At 35.1% G+C, this 22,183-nt stretch overlaps 1 protein-coding gene across 2 annotated transcripts; it reads right to left on the reverse strand.

Annotated features, from left to right (window-relative positions):
- Positions 1–565: 565 nt before the first annotated feature.
- LOC110457945 (GDP-L-fucose synthase-like) lies at positions 566–16,782 on the reverse strand. 2 transcript variants are annotated; one of them, XM_021509449.1, is made up of 9 exons: positions 16,648–16,782; positions 14,700–14,867; positions 14,206–14,320; positions 12,330–12,458; positions 11,916–11,989; positions 9,411–9,544; positions 8,181–8,312; positions 6,341–6,520; positions 566–3,344 (listed from the first exon to the last, which is right to left on the reverse strand). In XM_021509449.1, exons 2-9 carry the CDS (start codon positions 14,849–14,851, stop codon positions 3,289–3,291), a joined length of 972 nt encoding a protein of 323 aa, XP_021365124.1. In that variant the 5' UTR covers positions 14,852–14,867; positions 16,648–16,782; the 3' UTR covers positions 566–3,288. The 2 variants fall into 2 exon arrangements, with proteins under 2 accessions (XP_021365124.1, XP_021365125.1); XM_021509450.1 differs by lacking the exon at positions 16,648–16,782 and adding an exon at positions 16,530–16,619.
- Between the last annotated feature and the right edge of the window lie 5,401 nt (positions 16,783–22,183).

Raw genomic sequence — 22,183 nt, forward strand, 5'->3', positions numbered from 1 at the left:
TAGTGATTGTCACAAACACTAATCCAGGTTATTTGTTAGTGTTCTGGTATAAACCTACCCAAAAACATTAAAATTGTCGATATTCCTTTTAAAAAAAAATCATTTGACATCCTTCCAACTACCTTTGTTGATTAGAAAGAGGTTTTACCGACTTATCATTTAGTTGCTTGTTTCTGATTTTGCTGAAAATAAATATATCTCCAATCCACTGGACTCATTTTTTTAAATTTTAATATTCATGGTTGACTCCTGATGGTTTTGAATGATTGATTTGGTTTTTACACATTTTTACAACACATCAACATCCACATTCTCGAAAGGTGGCGCTATGCAAAGGCCACTTGTAAGTGCCAGTAAGTACCAGTATACTGAAATACATAATGCCCCACCTGCTCACATTATTGTGGCGATGGACTATCAGTCCTGTGGAAACACTGTTAAATATCAATATAACACACAAAAAGTAGCATTTTTTACAAATACTTTAACATTTCTTTCTTCATCATTTTTTTGTACATGTATTGGTAAACACATTTTTTTTTATCAAATCTTGATATGTATTTTTTGAAGAAAAACAACATACCGGTATAGTAAAAAAAAAAATGAGTTAATAAATCATAACATTTTTTGAAAATAATATGCATAAATGTTTTTTGAGAAGGTTGAGTTTTACTGTATGGCGACAGAATCTAGATGTGAAACATGAGGACATCAGTTATGTGTATAATTGCTACAGCTATACCCATATATTTTGACATACATTTCACATTCATGAGTTTTCAATATTCCAGAGTTACAGTCACTCACACTCTCTGTGCCGCTGGAATATGTCATGGAGAAATTGAAGACACCACGATAGCTATTTGATTGTTCCTAAGTAAAAACAACTGACCAATCATTAGGTTAATACCTATCCTTTGAAGATTACAGAGAAGTGACACCTTACTTCAAAGTTGGTCAATTTTACAGTTATACTGTTATGCAATTCTTTTGATTTACCTCCAAGAATAAGACAACTAGTCTGCTTGTATCATCCACAAGGTGGCTTATACAGAGACTTCATTTTTGTCGTGACATATTCCAGGGGTGGGAAGTCGGTAGAGCGTAACCCACTGGAGTAGTGCGGATGTTCACATTCTTGAATCATTAAATTTTTGACATAAATGCTGTACATAGCTTTGAGAAAATAGGTAAATATATATTAAACGCAAAAAACTAAAGACAAAAAACAAAATTTGATCAATTGAAACATGATTTTGTTGTACAAATTGTGAAATAAAAACACTATCAGTACAATGCAAAAGAATTGTAATGCTTTGATCGTCTTCAAAGGAGGAAAATAAACAATCTATGAGCAAAATCTAAATATATCCATTGTAATACTTCTGTCATATTAATACATATAACACATGTGTAACAAGCTTCTATATAGACCCTGCTGGAATGTAAAGTTTACAGCTATAAATAGTACGCAGTTTTCATCACAGTAAGGTTTAGAAATACAAAACATCACATGGATTGAAGTTCCAATTTCAAGCACTAAAATACAGATTTTGCAAAGGAGTTTTATTTTTTGTAAGTTAACAAATCACAACACACTAACCAATAACATGTACACATTTTAAATGAACCGGAGATAAATATAATAATTTATTCTGGACAGGTAATTCAGTTTAAATGGAAAAAGGAGTCTTTATGGGCAGGTCATCTTAAAGGCATTTTTTATCAGTATTAAAAAATCTTGTTTCGATCTCAAAAAAACATTTATCTTTAAGACTATATGTGTCCAGACTAAAACAAGTTTATGTTCATATGATGACCTAAATCTGAGGATCCAGACCTACATATATATATATTCAGGAATGAATTCACACATTTCCACCATTCACAGAATTGTCTCCTGTTTTACCTGTTAAAGATGTCTCTGTTACCCAGTAGGACAAGATTTCTCTGTCACACTGCATGACAAGATTTCTCTGTCACACTGTAAGACAAGATTTTTCTGTCATCCTGTAGGACAAGATTTCTCTGTCATCACGTACGTAGGACAAGATTTCTCTGTCATCCCGTAGGACAAGATTTCTCTTTGGTAACTTCACATTCCCAACCTTTTCAATGAATTGTCTCCCTTTTAACTGTGTAGCAATTCTCCGTCATCTCCTAGCTGGACAAGACAGGTTACACACAGAAAGAAACAATACAATAACATCAGGAGAACAATAAAATATGATGTCCCAATCACTTTTCTGGAGAGGTCAATTGCAAATCAGGAAACAAATTCTGATGACCTGTGTTTTCAAACATAATTTTGTTACTGTAGGATGGGAGAAAATGAAGTATCTCCTGTGTTCAGGGTATACCAGAGAAATTTCATCTCTTGGGGTGAGATTGTTGATAGTCTAGCCCAAGACATGCTTCAAGTCGAGAGTAAGACATTCAAGAATCGCACCCTAAAGGTAGGGGACCATTCTATAAAGTTTTAGTATGTATACCCAATGACCATTTTTCATTTCTAGTACCTATCTCTCATAAATATGTAATGATAACATACAGAACACACATGTCATACACCTTGCTTCTGTGTAAAAAAACTCGCTCTTCTGAATTAGTTTCGTTAAAATGCTATATAAATACAATTGATTATGCTGGTATTCATGTTATATAAAGCTTAACATTACACATGGACAATGATGTACTCTAGATCTGTAAATGAACAAAATCAGGATTTCTGTAAACATATCATCTCAACTCATTCACCCCTAAATATTTTAACTGGATTTGCCCAGTCTGTGATTTGGTAAGGTTCAGATGTGACTTTAGGGGTGAATGGGTTAACAGCGTACTTCGGCTCACAGATGGATCAGCCGAGTTTGGCTTGCATTGCCATTTCAACTAATGTTGATGAATGGAATCCCTTTGACTAAATCACTTTTCATGGTATCAACGCTTGAACTATAAGACTTTCTTTTATCAATACAAAAATGTTCTACATTCTTGTAAAGGAAAACTGCTGTGACCTTGACAAATATTTGAATATACAGGGAACACTTGCTAAAATAGAGGTTCGTCAATGGTACCGAGGTTATTTTTCGTATCGGCCTGAATCACAATGATTGAAAGTGTACACCATAGTAAAACTCTCAGCCTCGTTGTATTTGTTAGTAAAACCACAAGAAATATATGTTCGTTCTTGCACACTGTAGATATAGATTATTGCAATACTTCAAAAATGAGGAATGATATATAATTTCTAGATTTCTTTCACGTTGATGTTCTTCCATCTGCAGTTTAGAAGCGGACTGTATCAATATTCGCCTCAAACCAATCAACAGTTTCCTTGATGGCTGAAAAAACAGATAAAGAGAATCTAAGGCTCAAAATTCTGTTTAAAAATGTGCCTGGAGCTTAGACCAGTAAAACAGGCGGCCCATATAGGCCTTAACAGTCATCCAAGTTAAATACCATTGTTACTTGTTATTGTGGTTTTTTTTAAAGAATAAAAGTATATACACTTTCATATATAACCAAAAATATCTTTCCTACTGTGGATTGGCTTTTACAAAATGATGTTGTCGGGTGTTCGTCATTTATAAAAAGCACAATATCGGTAAAATTAATACTGCAATGGAGGAAGATTTACCCCCTAAAGGGTGAATAGTTAAACTGCAATAATATGATAAGATATCCAACTAAGTTTGACTTATTTCCCACAGAAAATCAACAAAATTTACCTAAAAACGAAAATTCCCTGTCTAAACCTTTGTAAGAACTTCCCTCTGTCCTGGGGGAAAGGGTGGGGAATGGGTGAACCAGGCTAATGAATTTCACAATTTTAGTTCAGCACATTTGGACCTTGCTATCCATGAAAAGGAGCTGATTCTAGCATCAATCTGAACCCCTTGGCTCCACCAATCAGGCTCCTGGAGGGTCAGACTCTTGAGTAAAAATTCTGATCCCCATCTCAGGTTGATCATTACCACTATGTCATATCAAAATCTGACAGATAATTTCTGGAAAGAAGTCAAAAATATGATTGTTTAAGGTTTTGCACTAAGTGACCAACCCCCCCCCAGTTCAGTTCAGCCCCTTCATCATTCTATGAAAGGTTGGTGATAATCCACCTGTAAGTTCCACAGAAGTCTTTTGAAGGTTTTGCACTTTGACAGTATGTGACCCCTCACCCCCTTGAAGCAGACAGGGAGGGGCATCTCAAGTATAAATTCTAAACCCCACCTCAAAACGATGATTCTCAACAAGTTTCATCAAAATCTGACTGACAGTTTCTGAGGAGAAGTTGAAAATGTGATTGTGAGGATTGTTTCTGTTTTTGCACTAAGTGAACTCCATGAGCCCTCCTGGGGTGGGGGACTGTCAGCCCCTTACTGAGTATACATTCTAATCTTCATCATCTTATAGCATCCTTTTACAAAAGGTGGTGAAAATCCCCCTGTCAGTTTCACAAGTCTTTTGAAGCTTCTGCATTCTGTGACCAATTATGGCCCAACCCCAGCCCCCTGGGGGGTTATCTTCAGTATTTATATTCTTATCCCCACCATGGGCTTATGATTACCACCAAGTTTCATCAAAAACTGACAGATGGTTTCTGAGGAGAAATCGAAAACGTGATTTTTTTACCCATGACACCGACCGATAAACAATCACAACAAAATTCAGGGCAGATATATTACTATTTTAAACGGGAAAAAACAACACATTTCAATACCAACCAGATCTGTTTTTCCCTTTGTAAGTCTACCTCATCTTCAAATACCGAAGACTGTTTTCTTTTCACTCTCACTACTCATTTATGAGCTTCTAACACTAAAGTTTTCTCTTTGTGCAAAACAGCGAGAAAATATTGAAAGAAAATAAATGTTTAATTTTCACATTGTACAGATATTACTTGTACAGAGATTACAGGTAAAGCAATTTCAGATTGTGAGATTGTTGGTACACAGTTGGTAGGTTCAGAGATTATAGGTAGAGATTTCAGGTTTTGAGATTGTAGGTACAGAGATTGTATGTACAGAGATTTCAGATTGTGAGATTGTAGGTACAAAGATTGTATGTACAATGATTGTAGGTACAGAGATTGAATGTATAGAGATTGTAGGTACAGAGATTGTAGGTACAGAGATTGTATGTACAGAGATTTCAGATTGTGAGATTATAGGTACAGATATTGTATGTACAATGATTGTAGGTACAGAGATTGTATGTACAGAGATTGTAGGTACAGATATTGTAGGTACAGAGATTGTAGGTACAAAGATTGTATGTACAGAGATTGTAGGTACAGAGATTGCAGGTACAGAGATTGTAGGTACAGATATTGTAGGTACAGAGATTGTTGGTACAGATATTGTAGGTACAGATATTGTTGGTACAGATATTGTAGGTACAGATATTGTAGGTACACAGATTGTTGGTACAGATATCGTAGGTACAGAGATTGTTGGTACAGATATTGTAGGTACAGAGATTGCAGGTACGGAGATTGTAGGTACAGAGATTGTAGGTACAGATATTGTAGGTACAGAGATTGTAGGTACAGATATTGTAGGTACAGATATTGTTGGTACAGATATTGTAGGTACAGAGATTGCAGGTACAGAGATTGTAGGTACAGAGATTGTATGTACAGAGATTGTAGGTACAGATATTGTATGTACAGATATTGTAGGTACAGATATTGTAGGTACAGAGATTGTTGGTACAGATATTGTATGCACAGAGATTGTTGGTACAGATATTGTAGGTACAGAGATTGTTGGTACAGATATTGTAGGTACATATATTGTAGGTACAGATATTGTAGGTAAAGAGATTCTAGGTAGAGATTCTAGGTACAGATATTGTATGTACAGAGATTGTAGGTACAGAGATTCTAGGTACAGATATTGTATGTACAGATATTGTAGGTACAGAGATTGTAGGTACAAATATTGTATGTACAGAGATTGTAGGTACATATATTGCAGGTACAGATATTGTAGGTAAAGAGATTCTAGGTAGAGATTCTAGGTACAGATATTGTATGTACAGAGATTGTAGGCACAGAGATTGTATGTACAGAGTTTGTAGGTACATAGATTGTATGTACAAAGATTGTATGTACAGTGATTGTAGGTACAGAGATTGTATGTATAAATATTGTATGTACAGAGATTGTAGGTACAGAGATTGTATCTACAGAGATTTTAGATTGTGAGATTCCAGGTACAGAGATTGTATTTACAGAGATTTTAGATTGTGAGATTGTTGGTATAGAGATAGCTCAAGGGTTTCTGTCATTAAGAACAGAAACATCGCCTTTTATATAACTGATATCTTGTCTTACCTTGTTTGGTTGGTGTAAACTCAAAGTCAGGACGATACCTCAAGAGCTTGGCATTGCTGGCTGTCTTTTTGTACTGGCCGTCAGACTTAGAGGTGTCGTACACAACATTACCCTTGAAGTCCATGGCTTCCACCACCATCCCCGCTGCTTCCTTGATGCTCACCTCCTCCTTTTCAGCCACTGAAGCACACCATCAGAATACAATGTAGTTCTGTACAGGAAAACATAATAAACCTTCTCTCCCACCAAAACTTGGGCAGGCAATCACAAAAGAGTACAGCCAAAATAATAATAATAATAATAATATGCACCATTTGTTTTAGCACCCTATCTAGCTAGAATTAGCCACTCTAAGGTACACAGATATACAACTTATACAATCAATACAATTAGAATATACATAAACCAATGTAATTTTGAGGAATTCGCAGGAGCTGCCTTATCAGGAGCTAACTACGTATACTTGTCCTATACCACATGGCTCATATCTTCCTATTCTCTCTGAACGTGTAATATACAGGGAAATATCAGGGTTCTCCCCAGAATTTTTTTAAGCTGATACGTTTCATTTGCAACGAACATTCAAGACGGACACGCTAATATAATACCTTATCAAACCTCTTTTGGTGAACATTAAAACCAAGGAAATAAATAAGTGTTTCTTATGTCTGAATTTTCAGCAATATTATTGTTTTAAATATTCTAAAAAAAATACAATTGATAGAAAGGTGTATGAGTTTTGTACATTGAATAATAGATATGACATTTGTGACATTTGTCTCTTATCTTTACATTTGTATCCCTTACTTAATCCCCATTAAAAATAATTTAAAGAAGACATATTTAAAAGCTGTTTGTGCTTTAGGGGGAAACACTTACATGAAAAAGTTTATATCATAGTTCTTATTATTGTAAGAGAAAATGGTTTAATAAAATGTACAGTGTTTTTATTTCCTCCAAAACTGTATTAAATACTGCTGTCAGTTAATGTGATCAAAGATTAAAACAGCATTTTTATTTGAGCTCTTCTTCATTAAAAACGACAAATCCGGATTTTCATTCCCCTTTCCGGTTTGTACTTTACACAATCCAAGATGGCGACCATCACTAACTGAATACACACGCTATTTCAGCGTTGTGAAATGCAATCATATGGGAGTAAATTAATTTATAATAGATGTAATTAGTGTTTGTTTTGTTAATCCAACAGTAGGTACCTCAATTAATCACCTATTGACCATGTTAAAAGGATCCGGTGATAATTGCTTTAGGCTCCAGTGAGCACGCTTATTGCCGGACACCTGTGGGCTTGTCGTCCGGTCCCCCTCCCCACTAATTACAGGCCCCCTGTGGCAATACGCCTATCGTGCAACTGACCAGTGGGGTCATTGCTGGACTTTGGTCAGCCGTGTCATTTAATCAGTGTCAATTTCTTGTGTAAAAAGACCACCTTCAGTACAAATAACAAGGTGATACGGTTCACAGTTTAAGGTGATACGGGTCAATTAAGCTGATACGGCAGGGAGGATTTCAAAATGAAGCTGATACGGAGCCGTATCAGCTAAATGGCCTGGGGAGAACCCTGAATATATATGTGACAATTTAAACACAAGTGACTTTATACTGTCTAGTTGTTGAATTTGGTGGACGTAAAATAATTTTGCAATTTGGTTTCTGGATCTAATTTGTGGGGGTTGATTTTCATAAATCAAAATTTCGGTAATGCCAATGTTTTCGCAAATACAGAACAGGCATTAACAAATTTTATATGTGTTTCTGAGTATGTTATTACGTTTGCGCATGCATACCTTCCACTGCTTTAGAATACAGATTTACTTACCAGAAAGGATGATGGGATCAATTTCTGGATAATCTCGGAGAACCCAAATTATAAGCTCGCCCAGATCTTTCGAGTAGATGAATTGACGGAGTGGTTTACCCGTTCCCCAGACTGTAAAATCCTCGTTACTCTCTGTAATGTAACAGTTGAAATACTTTTCAGCAGATACATCTTAGTCTTCTGATACTCATTTGAAATTCTGCTGTACAACATAAATTGATATTATAGCATGCTTAACAGCCCGTCAACAAATGGGGGTCATTAGGTTTGATGAAAACAATGTGTAAAACGAAATGCCATCAACAAGAGAAAAAGGCTAACGACAAACGTCAACTTGAATATTACAAGCAGCTTTGGTTTGATATATCTTTCGGAACAGATTATGAGTGTTCAGGTAGTCTAGATTTCGTAAAAAGATGCGTTTTTCAGGATACTGTACCGCTGTTTGTACCCAGGATACCGTACCGCTGTTTGTACCCAGGATACTGTATCGCTGTTTGTACCCAGGATACTGTACCGCTGTTTGTACCCAGGATACTGTACCGCTGTTTGTACCCAGGATACTGTACCGCTGTTTGTACCCAGGATACTGTACCGCTGTTTGTACCCAGGATACTGTACCGCTGTTTGTACCCAGGATACTGTACCGCTGTTTGTACCCAGGATACTGTACCGCTGTTTGTACCCAGGATACTGTACCGCTGTTTGTACCCAGGATACTGTACCGCTGTTTGTACCCAGGATACTGTACCGCTGTTTGTACCCAGGATACTGTACCGCTGTTTGTACCCAGGATACTGTACCGCTGTTTGTACCCAGGATACTGTACCGCTGTTTGAACAGTTGTTTTACTTTAATATTTTGCAGTTGTCCAGATCAACTCCAGTTCCCAGAGGTTAAAATTCAAGCTACAATTGCCAGGTAAAAATATTGCGTCCAAGAGGTCACTTTTTTACTTGGATGATTGGATTTATTTTACAAAATGTTTTATCCAAATAACGTATAAAAACAATTTTTAATAGGTGTTTCTATCTCCACTGTTCAACATTAAAACGGTAAACGGACTTGTTCTTTCTTTTGTTATATTCATTGTATATCTTTTTCTGTCTTTATATTTGCTGGTTATTAACGTTCATGCTACCTTTGTTCATTTACGCTATCTATGTTCACCATGACTGTAGCGAAATTAAATTCGCCTGCAAAAAATACCAACTAAACAGTACAACTTACTTTTGGCCTTGTAAACTTTGTGTATAAGGCCTGGGAGTACATGACCATCTTCCAGATTAAAGTTGTCGAAAGGTCCATACACATTAGTGGGGATAATTGCAGTAAACTGACAACCATGCTGCTTGTTGTACGCCCTGTAAAAGATTAACCAACTGTTACAAAACCTAGAGAGGTCAAACTTCACATCTATACAAATCCTACTTCCAGCAGATGTTTTTATCCATGAATTGTTTTAACAATCTTTCACTGGTAAGAATCATAGATGGCCTCCTAATAGTAGGGGTTGCACACAAGAGTTTATCTTGCTAGTCTAGTGGTAGGACGCTGGGCTCGTGACCGAAGGGTTGCATGTTTAAGTCATGTCACAGCAGTACTAGTGTTGTATCTTTGAATAAGATTCTTTACTCCACTTAATGTGCCAGTCTACTCAGCTGTAAATGAGTATGTGATTGAGCAGTGATGGCATTGTTGAATGCTTGCTGTGAGCATTTAAATTGCAGCACCGGCTGTATGCTCCTCAGGGAATTGAGAAAGATATTGGCTGGTTGCAAAGCCCAAATAACCACAGATAACAATTTATGAACTGCTTTGAGACGACCCAGTACCTAGATTGTGATGTATAAAAACCTCAAATTATTTTTATTATTATATATTATCACGATATGTTGTAATGCAGTAGGATGTATTCAGGGTTTTTGCCAGCTATTTTGGGAAAGGTCTCTGAGCAGGAATTTGGAAAATATTATCGGCATTTGGCAAAAATTTGGAAATACCATTAGTGTTCACACATGCACAGGTTCGAGAAAATATTAAAAGTTTTGAGAAATTAAACCTACAAAGTGATTTGCAAAAAGTTTTCCTCTAGCTGTTTCTTACAGTAAAATGTATAGCAATAAATAAACACATCGGTTTTTAGCGTTTTTGTTTATTCAATTTCAAATTTCCATTATTATGTATTTTGAATGCTCTTTCATGGATGGTAATACTTTGAACGTTGCACATATAACGACTGGAAACTTGTATAAAATGATTGTTTAAATTTAATTGGGAAAATAAAGACTGAAATTGGGAAAATAAGTAACTTGTTTATAGTTAATGGCATAGCTGTTGTCAGAATCCAAGTTGGCCACCTGATAGCTATCTTTTTCTTGTGACCATTGCAGTCTCAAAATTTTACTTTCAAAATTATCAAGGACCAAGTAGAAACTACTTCAAAATTAAATTTGAAAAGGTTCATCTATTATTTCTTGAGAAATAGCAATAACTATTGTTAAGAATAGTTTCAGAAGAATGATGAACTGTGGACCAAAATGCCATTTGATCGGCCCAAAATCTAGTAATGATCTGATAATCGATGTAGACCTAAAATTAAAATTTATACAAGAAATATGGATCATATTTATTTTTGCCTTAACAGTGCCCCTTACTCCTCGATGATTTATCGTGCCCCAGCTCTGATACTGTTCCCAGTATTTCATTCGATCCGAGAAAGTCAGACATGACACCATGCTGTACCCTGTACACGTATGCATTACCACGACATCTGTGACATTATTTGTTCAGTAAGTTTTGATCCATACATACATTATTGATCCTCTGAATAACACTCCTTTATGTGAGGAAAATCAATTGATAACTGTACGACAGGTTTTATCTATCTGCAGTCCAACCTTTTAATATCATTAAGGTACATTAATGTCCCACCACTTCTCTACTGCACGCAAGTTACTTTCCTGTATTTATACATTTTCCAATGTTCATACGTATACAAAGACAATTATAGGTTGCAGGCCTATTTAGCTAGGGAGTTCAAACATTTTGAAATAACCCCCATTATGTAGCAGAAAAGAATAAACATATAAATATCGTGACCAGTGGTACATGTAGCTCACTGAATTTAAGCTCCCTGATTTAATATTAACAAGATGACCGGAGCATTGAAGCCAACGTGTTTTCTTCAAAAAGGAATATGTGATGATAATAATTCTTTGTGGACTTAATTTTACTGTCTGCTACTAGCGTAATAAATGTAGTTTATTTGCACAATTTGTAGTTTACTTATGTATTACATGTATTATGTCTTAAAATGTCTGCTGTAATGAGTTTGCAGATTAATAATACTATTAAGAAAACCGTGTAAATGATATCAAATTGAGGGGAGCACTGTATATTAAGTACAAATCTGGCATACATTGTATTTAACAGCAATATCTATATCTTTTTTTTTCTTTTGTCTTCAAACAGAGTTCCAGAATGTATCCATTTGTACAGATAATATGCCTTTGATTATTTATTTTTTATTAAAACTTTTATAATCAATGTTATCAATTTATGATTTCAATATGTACTTTTCAAATGTGTCATCAATTCTTGTGAATATTTCGAATATGTCATCATTGTTGTATAAATTTCGAATGTGTCATCAATTCTTCTAATGAATCTTTTAAAAGTGTCATCATTGCTTGTGTACATTTCAAATTACTCATACAACATATAAATATATACCTGTTCTGTACATCAATCATTCTCTTGGCGAAGGAATATCCAAAGTTGGACTCATGAGGAGGGCCGTTGTGTACCTGTTAATACATATAGTGTCTAGTTATATATGTCTAGTTATATATTTTTTCTGAATCTAAACATTTAGAAAACTTAAAAACATCAGGTAGTTGACAATTTGTTTTACAGAATTATGTTTGTGTAACACATTTACAAGAAATGCTTTCCTTGGTTATCTCCCTTGATATAGTTTAATTTTAATGTGTCCTTCCATGTAATTTTTCATTTAGCATGAATTTTAATTAGAGTTTGCCTCAAATTTATTTCCTAAAAAAAATCAGATTCTGTAACTGAATGTATTTACCTTTATGGCTGTTCAACTCCATACACACCTGTATGTTTGCCGTTATGATCACTTACCATAGTTTCGTCAATGGGGTAAGTGGTTTTGTCGGGGAATATACAAGTCGACAAGCAGGAAACCAACTTCTTGACACCAAATTCCTTACACATGGACATCACATTGTCATTGATGATCGTGTTATCTCTCTGAAAGGACAAAGTTATTATTAACTAGAAATATATGTTTAACTAGAATCATATTGCCAACATCAAACATGGTAGGATTTGATATTATACTCAGACCTCAGTGGCGGCATAACAAAGAGGAGGCCCACAGTGACTCCAGGGCAACACCCTCTGTTTATACACTAGCTAATTATATATAAGCACAGTGCCTAGATAAACCTACTGTGCCTAATAATAGTTAGTTCCCAATAATAANGGAGGAATACACAAAATGTATAACAATCACCAGGCTGTTGGAGGAATACACAAAATGTATAACAATCACCAGGCTGTTGGAGGAATACACAAAATGTATAACAATCACCAGGCTGTTGGAGGAATACACAAAATGTATAACAATCACCAGGCTGTTGGAGGAATACACAAAATGTATAACAATCACCAGGCTGTTGGAGGAATACACAAAATGTATAACAATCACCAGGCTGTTGGAGGAATACACAAAATGTATAACAAACGCCATAAAATTTGAGATTTTTATGCGGTTTTAACAACAAAAAATGAGATCATATAGAATATAGATATTTTCAATTCTATTTTCATTCAGGTCTGGGTAAACTTTAAATGTGTCATTTCTCAAGCTTTAAGTCTGTGCAATGTTGTAAGAATTAATACACTGCTTATTATACAAATATATGCTTAAAAGGTCAATTTCTTAATGACGATTGAGTGCAGGATTTTATCGTGTTTTGTAATAGTCTTCAATGATAAATACTATCGAAAAATCTTTTTGTGTAACTTCTAGTACTTCTGGGTATGACTGCACAGTGGACCACAAATGTCACTGGATTATTGAAAAAATATAGGTAAACGTTCTTAGAGTTTGCTAAAATTGATTGATAGTTGAAGTACTATTATAGTATATCACGATGCAGGCAAACAAATTTCAATTTGATATGATACACAAGAAAGTATCGCGTTACGATACAACAAGATATATTGTTGCAGTCCTATATAATGTTGTATTGATATATATATATATACGTAATATTTTAAAACAGAAACTATTCAACTATTGAATCTGTGGAACTCTTCTGTTTTCGGATTGTTGCTTGCTTATTTCTATATACACACATCCCACAATTCCTGCCCCAAAGACTAGAGGAGTCTTCAATTGTCGCTGTTCCATCAGGCATGTTTCTGGTGTCGAATACCATGTATTCCTCGAAATATTAATCTGACTGGACCCCACATTTGAGATAGTGGGGTTTTACTAGACAAGGATATATATACAGCCTAGATGTCATTTACATATCAAAGTGAAGCATTAAATATTGGAGACTCAACATTTTCAGTAATACTTTATAGTATCAGTTATGTATATATCTCTATTCATATGACCTTATTAGCTTTGAAGAAGACTAAATCTAAAATCAAGTTTTGCCAAGACTTTTTTCTGGCACCTGCTATAAAACTTTCAAAAATGTCAGACGCCATCAACTGTAACTTATTAATCATATATTTATTCATGTAAAGTTGCCTTTATATACCTTGGTATATATATATTGTGATGTTGAATGAATACAGCTATATTCAAGGCATAGCCCCAGATAGTGTACCTGATACCACCTGAAAAGCCACAATACTCTATACAGTAACAAGTGACAACAAATATTAAAATCACAGGAAACATATAAAAGATGCTGTACTATTCTAGATAACCTCCAATTTTTAAACCATCTTACTATGTAATCATGAGTGCACTTACATAAAAGTCAAGGTTGTACTTGAGGTTACGGAAAAGTCCTCCCACTAACGCTGCCAAGTGGATCACATGTGTCGGTTTGTGTTTATTGAACAGCGCCCTGGTCGCCTCTGTATCCCTGAGAATGAGAGGGAAAAAAATATGCCAAAGGAATCATTATTAGTTAAAAATTAGTTAAAAGTTCCATTATCACTCCATACATGTACATACCTATACAATAGCTTATATATTGTGAATATAGCATTTCTTTAAATTGACTGGAATAAGTGTGAAATCTTTAGAATCAAATGTTAAATTAAAAAGGAGATCCATTATCAATGAACTGGAGTGTTAACCTATTTCCATGAAACGCTGTAAGGTTTGTTTAATGTTTATGTTGTATTACGTATACCAGCTGTACTGCGTTAATTCTTACTGAAAATTCAACATCTGGAGAAAACGGGATATTTTACAGTTAGTTTTAATATGATTCACAGGCTTGTGAATATCTGCCTTACTTGAGATTCGCATCCTTAGAGCTGAGGTAGATCCACTTTTCATCTTTGTGCACAAGACTTGGCTTACGTTCCATGGCCAGCCTCAGACCGTGACCAACCAAACCAGTGCCTCCTGTCACAAGCACAACTTTTGTCGTGTCACAAGCAGCCATCTTTTAAATTTGTTTTCTGAAATGTTTAAAATTACACAACATCAACCATCTGACTATCTAAATATATACTAGTATAGCCATATCTGATAACTAGGCTTCTCAAAGTTAAGTGTAAAGTTCCCATGCTGACTGATCATGAAATGTCATAAGACTGGACACAGATAAATACATGACACATTAAGTTATACTTCTGCAAAAAGAATCAATTCAGTAAATTCCTCCGCCAACCATGCAGAGTCGACAGTTTAAAAATGTCCTTCAGTGTCCTATGCTTCTGTAGAATTGATACAAAGAAACAAAATGTGGTTTTACTCAAATGTTTCTGCTATGACCATATTTGAATTCATTTAAACATTGCACATTTATGCTTTTTCAAACACTGTCACGTGTAGTTATCAATACTATTTTTCATTTTACTGGTATTGTCATTGATTTTCTCATCATAAACATTAGTGACCTGCTCCGTATTGTACTGTATGTGACAGCTGATGACAAATCTTTACATGCCACCACACCATATTCAGGGTTAGACACTAACTTTTTGTGCTTAGTAGTCCACAGGACTAGTTGAATAGATTTTTAATTGTCTTTCGTCAATGTATTAAACTAGTCCACGATTTCCTGATGAGGAAACATTGCAATCTACAGCACGAAACATCAAAAGTTATCAACTGTATGGGACTTAAAATAATTTCCCCTAAAATAATTACAAGTTTTAGGAAAATTTTGACAATTATCATGCACTATATTTTATTTTAAGCTAGCTGTTTTCTAATTTTTAAAAAGAAATAGTCTTATTTTATAATGATATTTTTCACAAGTCGAATTAAAGGACCAGTTAGATTAGGTGATTCACAAGTCCTTGCCGAGATCTACTAGTCCAGGACTAGCAGACTAGTGTTAGTGTCGACCCCTGCATATTTAGATACTGTCTGTTATCAGCAATTGTCCTGTATTTGGCCTAATAAGGGTGACAGGTGCTGGTTTGTTTGTTTGAATGGGGTGCAACATTCTCACAAGTCTCATAATGAGCATATGAAATTGGATGCTAAGCTTGACACCAATAAGAAGAGCAAGAAAAAGAGAAAAGAAAGACAGAAATATCAAGTACTGACTGCAATTGAGATATAGAGTATCAGTTTGGGTTTCTTCCTAAAGTAAGCAGAATTAAGATACTGAAGAAAGTCTTGTTTCTACAAGGGGGGCGTGGCATTTTTTGTATAGCATTCAGTGGGATACAGTACTAGTACACAATAGGCCAGTATTTCCCCCAAACCTGCACGGTTGTCAGTAAACGACATGTGAGACGCCCTTACTTCAGGAATGAGGTTCTACACCTAAAAAGGAATGGGACTAAAGAATAAAATATATAATATACCTTTTTGAAAGTTTTTGTATAGGCCTATATTTTATATTTATACATGTATACACCATCCAAAATGTTAGATTTTGCAACGAGAAAAAAGGCGGGGTAGATTTCGACATCAAGAGTACCAAAACCTTTCAGTTTTACATTTTTTTTCGAGTGTTGACTTTAGCTGTTACATGCATGAAACCTCTCTCTCTACACATCATGATAGCTCCAACATAAATACTGTGTATGAATAAAGTACAAATGCATAATTTCTTTGCCTATTTTGCGACAATGAAAAATAAACGAACTCGGGTGTCACATTACCATGGAAGCCGGTTTTCGAGCCGGAAACTGGGCAAAGCTAGATGTCTACACGTGACGCTATAGTTTGTTGTGGTCTGTATTATGTGCATATGACTTGATTAGTAGGTTACAATATTACCTGTTTCAAGTGCTAAACGAAATTCCGGCGTGAGAGTGTATTGGAACGTCCCTTAGCGACTAGGTCCGAAACGACGCTATCTGGAATGCCACGTGAAGAGGTGATTGGGCCGCTTGTGTAATCGCGAATATAAAAACTTTGTCCTAAGCGGCCGAATGATTGTAAGACCGCCTGATCGGTTCCCGCGGAATGCTTATTTATTTAAACTGTACCATACTTGCCAACTTTTGAAATTTCCATTGGAGATATTCTGCATGCTCAAAATTATAACATAGGGTAAACATAATGTGTGTATATATACCCCATAGTGACAATCTTACCCTAAAGCGATTCATTTAGTGTAGTTCAACTGTTTAAAGGGTTAACAATCGAGAGTCTCCCTCCTAAATATTTAGGAAGAGTTGGCAAGTATAATCTATGCGTATAAGATAATTTCTAATAACACCAAAACAAATATATTATGATGTAAAGTGGCACAATAAAGAAGTGAAAGTGGAAAAAACATGGGACACCATGCATTGGTTGTTATTCATTAAAATAGTTTTTAATTAATTTTTCGGTCACCTGACATGAAGTCTTTGCTGATCTATCAAAATCGCATTAAATTGTCCGCCGCACGCCTGTTAATCAACCTCTGCAAAACAGCAGAGTCGACTTCAATAAAAAAAATCGATGGAAAACTGAATGAATTCCATTTAAATATTGTCGATAGGCCGTGATACAATACAAAGACACAATCCATGCACAAAGGCAAACCAAAGGAGGGAATACAGTTTACTATTATAGCTAGTGTCCACATGGACTCGGTTTCACCTCGGTACCCTCAATTTTTATAAGGTTTTAGAATGTGTATTTACTGGTTTGTATAGGTTTATTATTAACCGAAAGTATTCCGAAACCGAGCCCCTGTGCTAGTGTCTACGTACATGTTTATTCGACCACGGACTTGGAACAATGGTATAATATATTGATAGAGTAGGCCTATTTACATCATAATGGGGTGTCAATTTTACCGAGTTTGATTTGAACCCCTTATACTCTGTTACACATCAGGATAGTTCCAAACACATTATATATGTATAGTAATAGGGACCTAAGGATTTATAACAGCTATACTTGGACCTAAGCTGAGGTTGTTAAGGTGGCTCCACACATTGTCATCAGTGTCCATTTTAAATTTCGTGACGTACTTCCGGACAAAGTACAGCTCGGACTCAATTAACTCTATCGCATGAACACCGTGTCGTCATTTCCGTATTGCGTATCGGGTATTTCAGTATATCGAAGTGAAAATTAATGTAACACCTGGTAAACAATAGTACACGTACGTATGTGACGATGATATGTCAACACCCAATATCAGTTTTTACCTGGAAATGTGTAATCACACATACATCAGAAATAACGCGTCCAATTCATAGACATAAACAGACTCACGGGAAGACACTGCCATGCATTTATGAAGGCTGTCACTTTCCCTACTCGTCATGAAAACACTCTCGATCTGTTCCTAACAATAACTATTTTTTTCCAGACACCATCAGGCTGTTGAACACATTACCATCAGCAGTTGTAGACAGCCCCTCACTTGATATCTTTACGAGGAGGCTGACCACCACCCGCCTACGATAGTGCACCATAGTGCTTTTAGTTTTTAACTGTATATATAATGGATTTTTAATGCACCTGTGAATAGTTGAATTGCTCACATCACGCAAAGTCCGAGAATACACTTAAGTGGTATGGACTGTACCTTGAAGAAGAAGAAAACATGGAATGCGGACTGATGTGATTTCTGGACCGACCTCACATGTACATATCACGTCCTTACACGAGTTTACAAGCTCGAGGTCGTTACGATTTTCACTGTTAAGCGAGTTTCACTCTGTTGATTGAATCGTTTTTACAAATGCAATCTAGTTATTACTCTGTAAAAAAAGTGTTTTGTAAAATATCAAGATCCATATGAAAATGCATGTTTGAGTGCACGTGAATGGCATACCATGCGATAGCCTCATGGGCACATATGGTACCTGACATGTAAATAGACCGTGCGTTAGCGGGCTGTGGAATGATGTTCAAAGTGTACACGACTGAGAGTAATTTGGTTCCATCAAAGGACAATAAATTGATATATTTTACATCAATTTTTGGTAAAGTAAAAATGCGTACACATTTGCATTTTCATCATTGGGGATACGCAATTGAAGAATTAAATAGAAAATATAACAGAAAGATTTCTTTCACTGTGTTTCCTATGCATGGATACTGAAATAGTTAACCAACAGTTGAGTTGCTTGACTAACATCGACACGCAACCACAATTGGTACAATTTTGACAGTTTTTCAGTGATATTCTAAAAATAAGTTCTTGTATCAGGAATGTTTTTTTTATTCTTGACAAAGACTACCCATGATGATTCATTTAAAGAAAAAGTTTTGATTCTAAGTAATGTGTTTTTGAAAATAGAACGCTAAACTCGCTGTGAGATTTCGTCCGTTTTTCGGCCGTGATTAGTACCCAGATTGGTACACAATATCACAGGCTATAAAACTTCAAAATCCTCCAAAATTTTCTTCGACATACGTCGTTTTTACTGGTTTTCTTATATGTTTATTTTGAAGTCAACGTGTACTCTTAAAATGTTCACGAAAACAAAACTATTCGGTAGAAATGCTTATAAATATCTTTTTTGTTATGCTGTCAAAGGGAAATGATCAAATTTAATTTTAAAGTTCTATTCGAACCATTTTCTGACCGTGTACCAATTTGGGTAGTTTTTGTTCCATAAATATATAGAGCTAGTACAGATTTCACGCATGTACATGTACATGCAGTAACGCATATACCTAGATTCTACATAGTTTCTACATGCTGCTTCCCACTGGTACCTAGGAACAGAAAGGCGATCGAAATAAATCTGCCTTATCCTAACGTAAAATCTCTATTTTGGCCTCGGTGTTGAGCATTCGCCAAGGCCGGGAAGGTTAATGGTATATGGGCTCTGTTCCCAGTCCCTGACAAACCAAAGTACTTCAAATCTGTACTTAATTATTTCTCTTTTCTTGACGTTCACCTTTAGATTTGTGTCTGTAAGGATTGTTTAGCACGTTATAAGTTTAGTGTGACCAGTGGTAGATTGTGCTACAATGTCATGGCCCCCGAATCTTAGAAATTCTTGATTCTCATTAATTCTTTAGGTAAGTAAGAGTTTGGTTCCCTTGGCCTGATTATGATAATAGAAGAGATGACATTTCATCTAAGTGGCTACTGAATAAACCTCTTATCCGTAGATACCATTTCCAAATGACCATCGCCTTACATAAATATATATGTATGTACACATAACAAGCCTATTGCAGCAAAGTTTTTCGTCTATCACTCCAGGAAGCTGTTCGAATTTTATAGGGAAATGGAATTCTTTCATACATTTTTTTCAATGACAGTTCTGCTCTGTTTTATAAGCCATACAATGTTTTGCGAAATAATAATAAAATAAAGAACAACGATTAGAAATATATCCAACACTTTTATTACATTAAATGATTAGAATCAACTAAACATGGAAACACACAATATTGACCGTATTCGTCAATTGCCTGTCAGATTAAAAAAAAGATCTTTTCTATAATTATGAACCAGTATGTTGGCTGTTACTTTCGTAGTCCTAAAGCATATTCTTATTTAACGCCTGGGTCACATTAGATCATATTCGTTCCATGCTTCAGTGGCTGGAGTCCTGTGTCAGCAACCAAGGGCTCGGTATAGTGAAGTAACTGGGTAAGTGGCAACCGATTTAGAAAAGCTTGACTGTAATTATACTTTATTCATTTAAATTCTGAATTAGGAATCGTGTTGGCTCGGGTTAATTTCCCCACCAAATGCACTCTACTGACTTAAACATAGATAGGAAATATGCTTCCCTCATTTTTCAAAGACATAATAAATATTTCGATAAGCCGAATAATTTCAAATACTTGAACAATGGTAAACTCTGCAAAAGTGAAGTTCCATTGTAGACAATTTAACGAATACGGTCTGACATTAACAAAATAAATCTTTGCATATATGCATAGAAGATAGTAAAATTTGTTTACTCGTAATTTACATAAACCATACACATATATTCACCAGATATGAACTAATTTATTTTTATGAAAAAGGAAAATTGTTGAAATACAATTTATAAAAAAAAGATCTGCTAGGTCGTCACATTTTTTTTTTTATTAAATCTGTTTTAAATACACAAAACTACTGTTGTTTTCATGATTGAAAAGAAAGAAAACAAATTAGTTTTCGTATCATGTACAAATGTATAAAGCCAGTCTTTTTATTTTTTGTCTGATGAATATTATATATATAGTTATTTTAGGTTAGAATGTCATTACATTTTCAAACACAAGACATTCTACCTACATCGAAAAATAGTCGAACAATACTAACTTACTTTTTATGTGGTCCATTACTGAAGGTAATCTATAATTGACATTTCGCGGCTCAGATAAATCTGTAATTGTATGCTCAAGCATGCACTAACATTTTCAAAAAAAATTGTTATAATTTATTTTTATTGATTTCTTATTTTATAATAATATGGACCGTCCGTATCAGTCATCAAAGGGAAAGAAATAAAAAAAATCTTTTGAAAATCTTAGTCTTATTATATTATGTCTATACACATTGGCAAATATCGAAGCTTTATGTAAATCAAAAGCTACTTTGTGAAGAACACAATTATATATTGTTAATTTAAAAAGTCGGGGTTTACTTGTTAAAAATTAGACTAAATCAGAACACGGGCGATTGCTTATAGGGCCTAGTAGATGTTTTCCGGCTCCCATACCCTCCCCCTCCTCCGGCGCTACTCGCCTCGGACGCTCGACCATCTGTAAGCATACACTTCGAAAAATGATTTGCTACACCACTCATTACATCCGTTTAGGCATCGTCAGTACTAGTGGAACTAAAGATTAAAGGAATGAAAGGCCATATCTATTAAAGTTCCGAAACATATGTAGAATTTATCGAAAGGGACAGGTATGACAACCCTTTTTGAAGTTACTTATTTTGATTCAAACAGATATTTTTTTCTTAAGGACTCGCACAATTAAATCAGTCAATCAAATGTAAGGACTTCATACGATTGTAATCCTTACCTAAAAAAATTCCCAGTTTAATACAGTGGGTCTAAATCATTTAAATAGGTAATTGTTGACATATTTTACATTGAATTAAATCTACAGATATTGAATGTTAGAAAAACGTATAGTTTTAGTAGATTTTAATATGTAATAGCGGATTGATATGGGGTCAAATGTCAGGGGGTATTCCCCTCCCACTTCACCGGTTTTACTTGTAAACTTGCGGTTGTCAAATACCACTTAACCCACCAAAAATGCCCTTTGAAGCCTTTGTCAGGTACGTATCCAGTTGGCACTAGTGTTTAACTTCAAATATTAACGCTTTTAACCCAAAAGCTAAATAATAACATATAGTAAATGATTCAGTTGTGCGAGTCCTTAAACTACATCAAAC

This window comes from Mizuhopecten yessoensis, unplaced genomic scaffold (genome assembly GCF_002113885.1).
Source record: "Mizuhopecten yessoensis strain PY_sf001 unplaced genomic scaffold, ASM211388v2 scaffold9385, whole genome shotgun sequence".
Lineage (NCBI taxonomy): Eukaryota > Metazoa > Mollusca > Bivalvia > Pectinida > Pectinidae > Mizuhopecten > Mizuhopecten yessoensis.

Bases quoted from the DNA above. Each gene is read 5' to 3' on its own strand.
- LOC110457945 (XM_021509449.1), bottom strand. From the start codon at position 14,851: ATGGCTGCTTGTGACACGACAAAAGTTGTGCTTGTGACAGGAGGCACT. The intron at 12,459-14,205 runs GTAAGTGCACTC...TTGTCCTTTCAG, and splicing joins AGTACAACCTTGACTTTTAT to AGAGATAACACGATCATCAA. The intron at 11,990-12,329 runs GTAAGTGATCAT...ATGTATTAACAG, and splicing joins ACCCCATTGACGAAACTATG to GTACACAACGGCCCTCCTCA.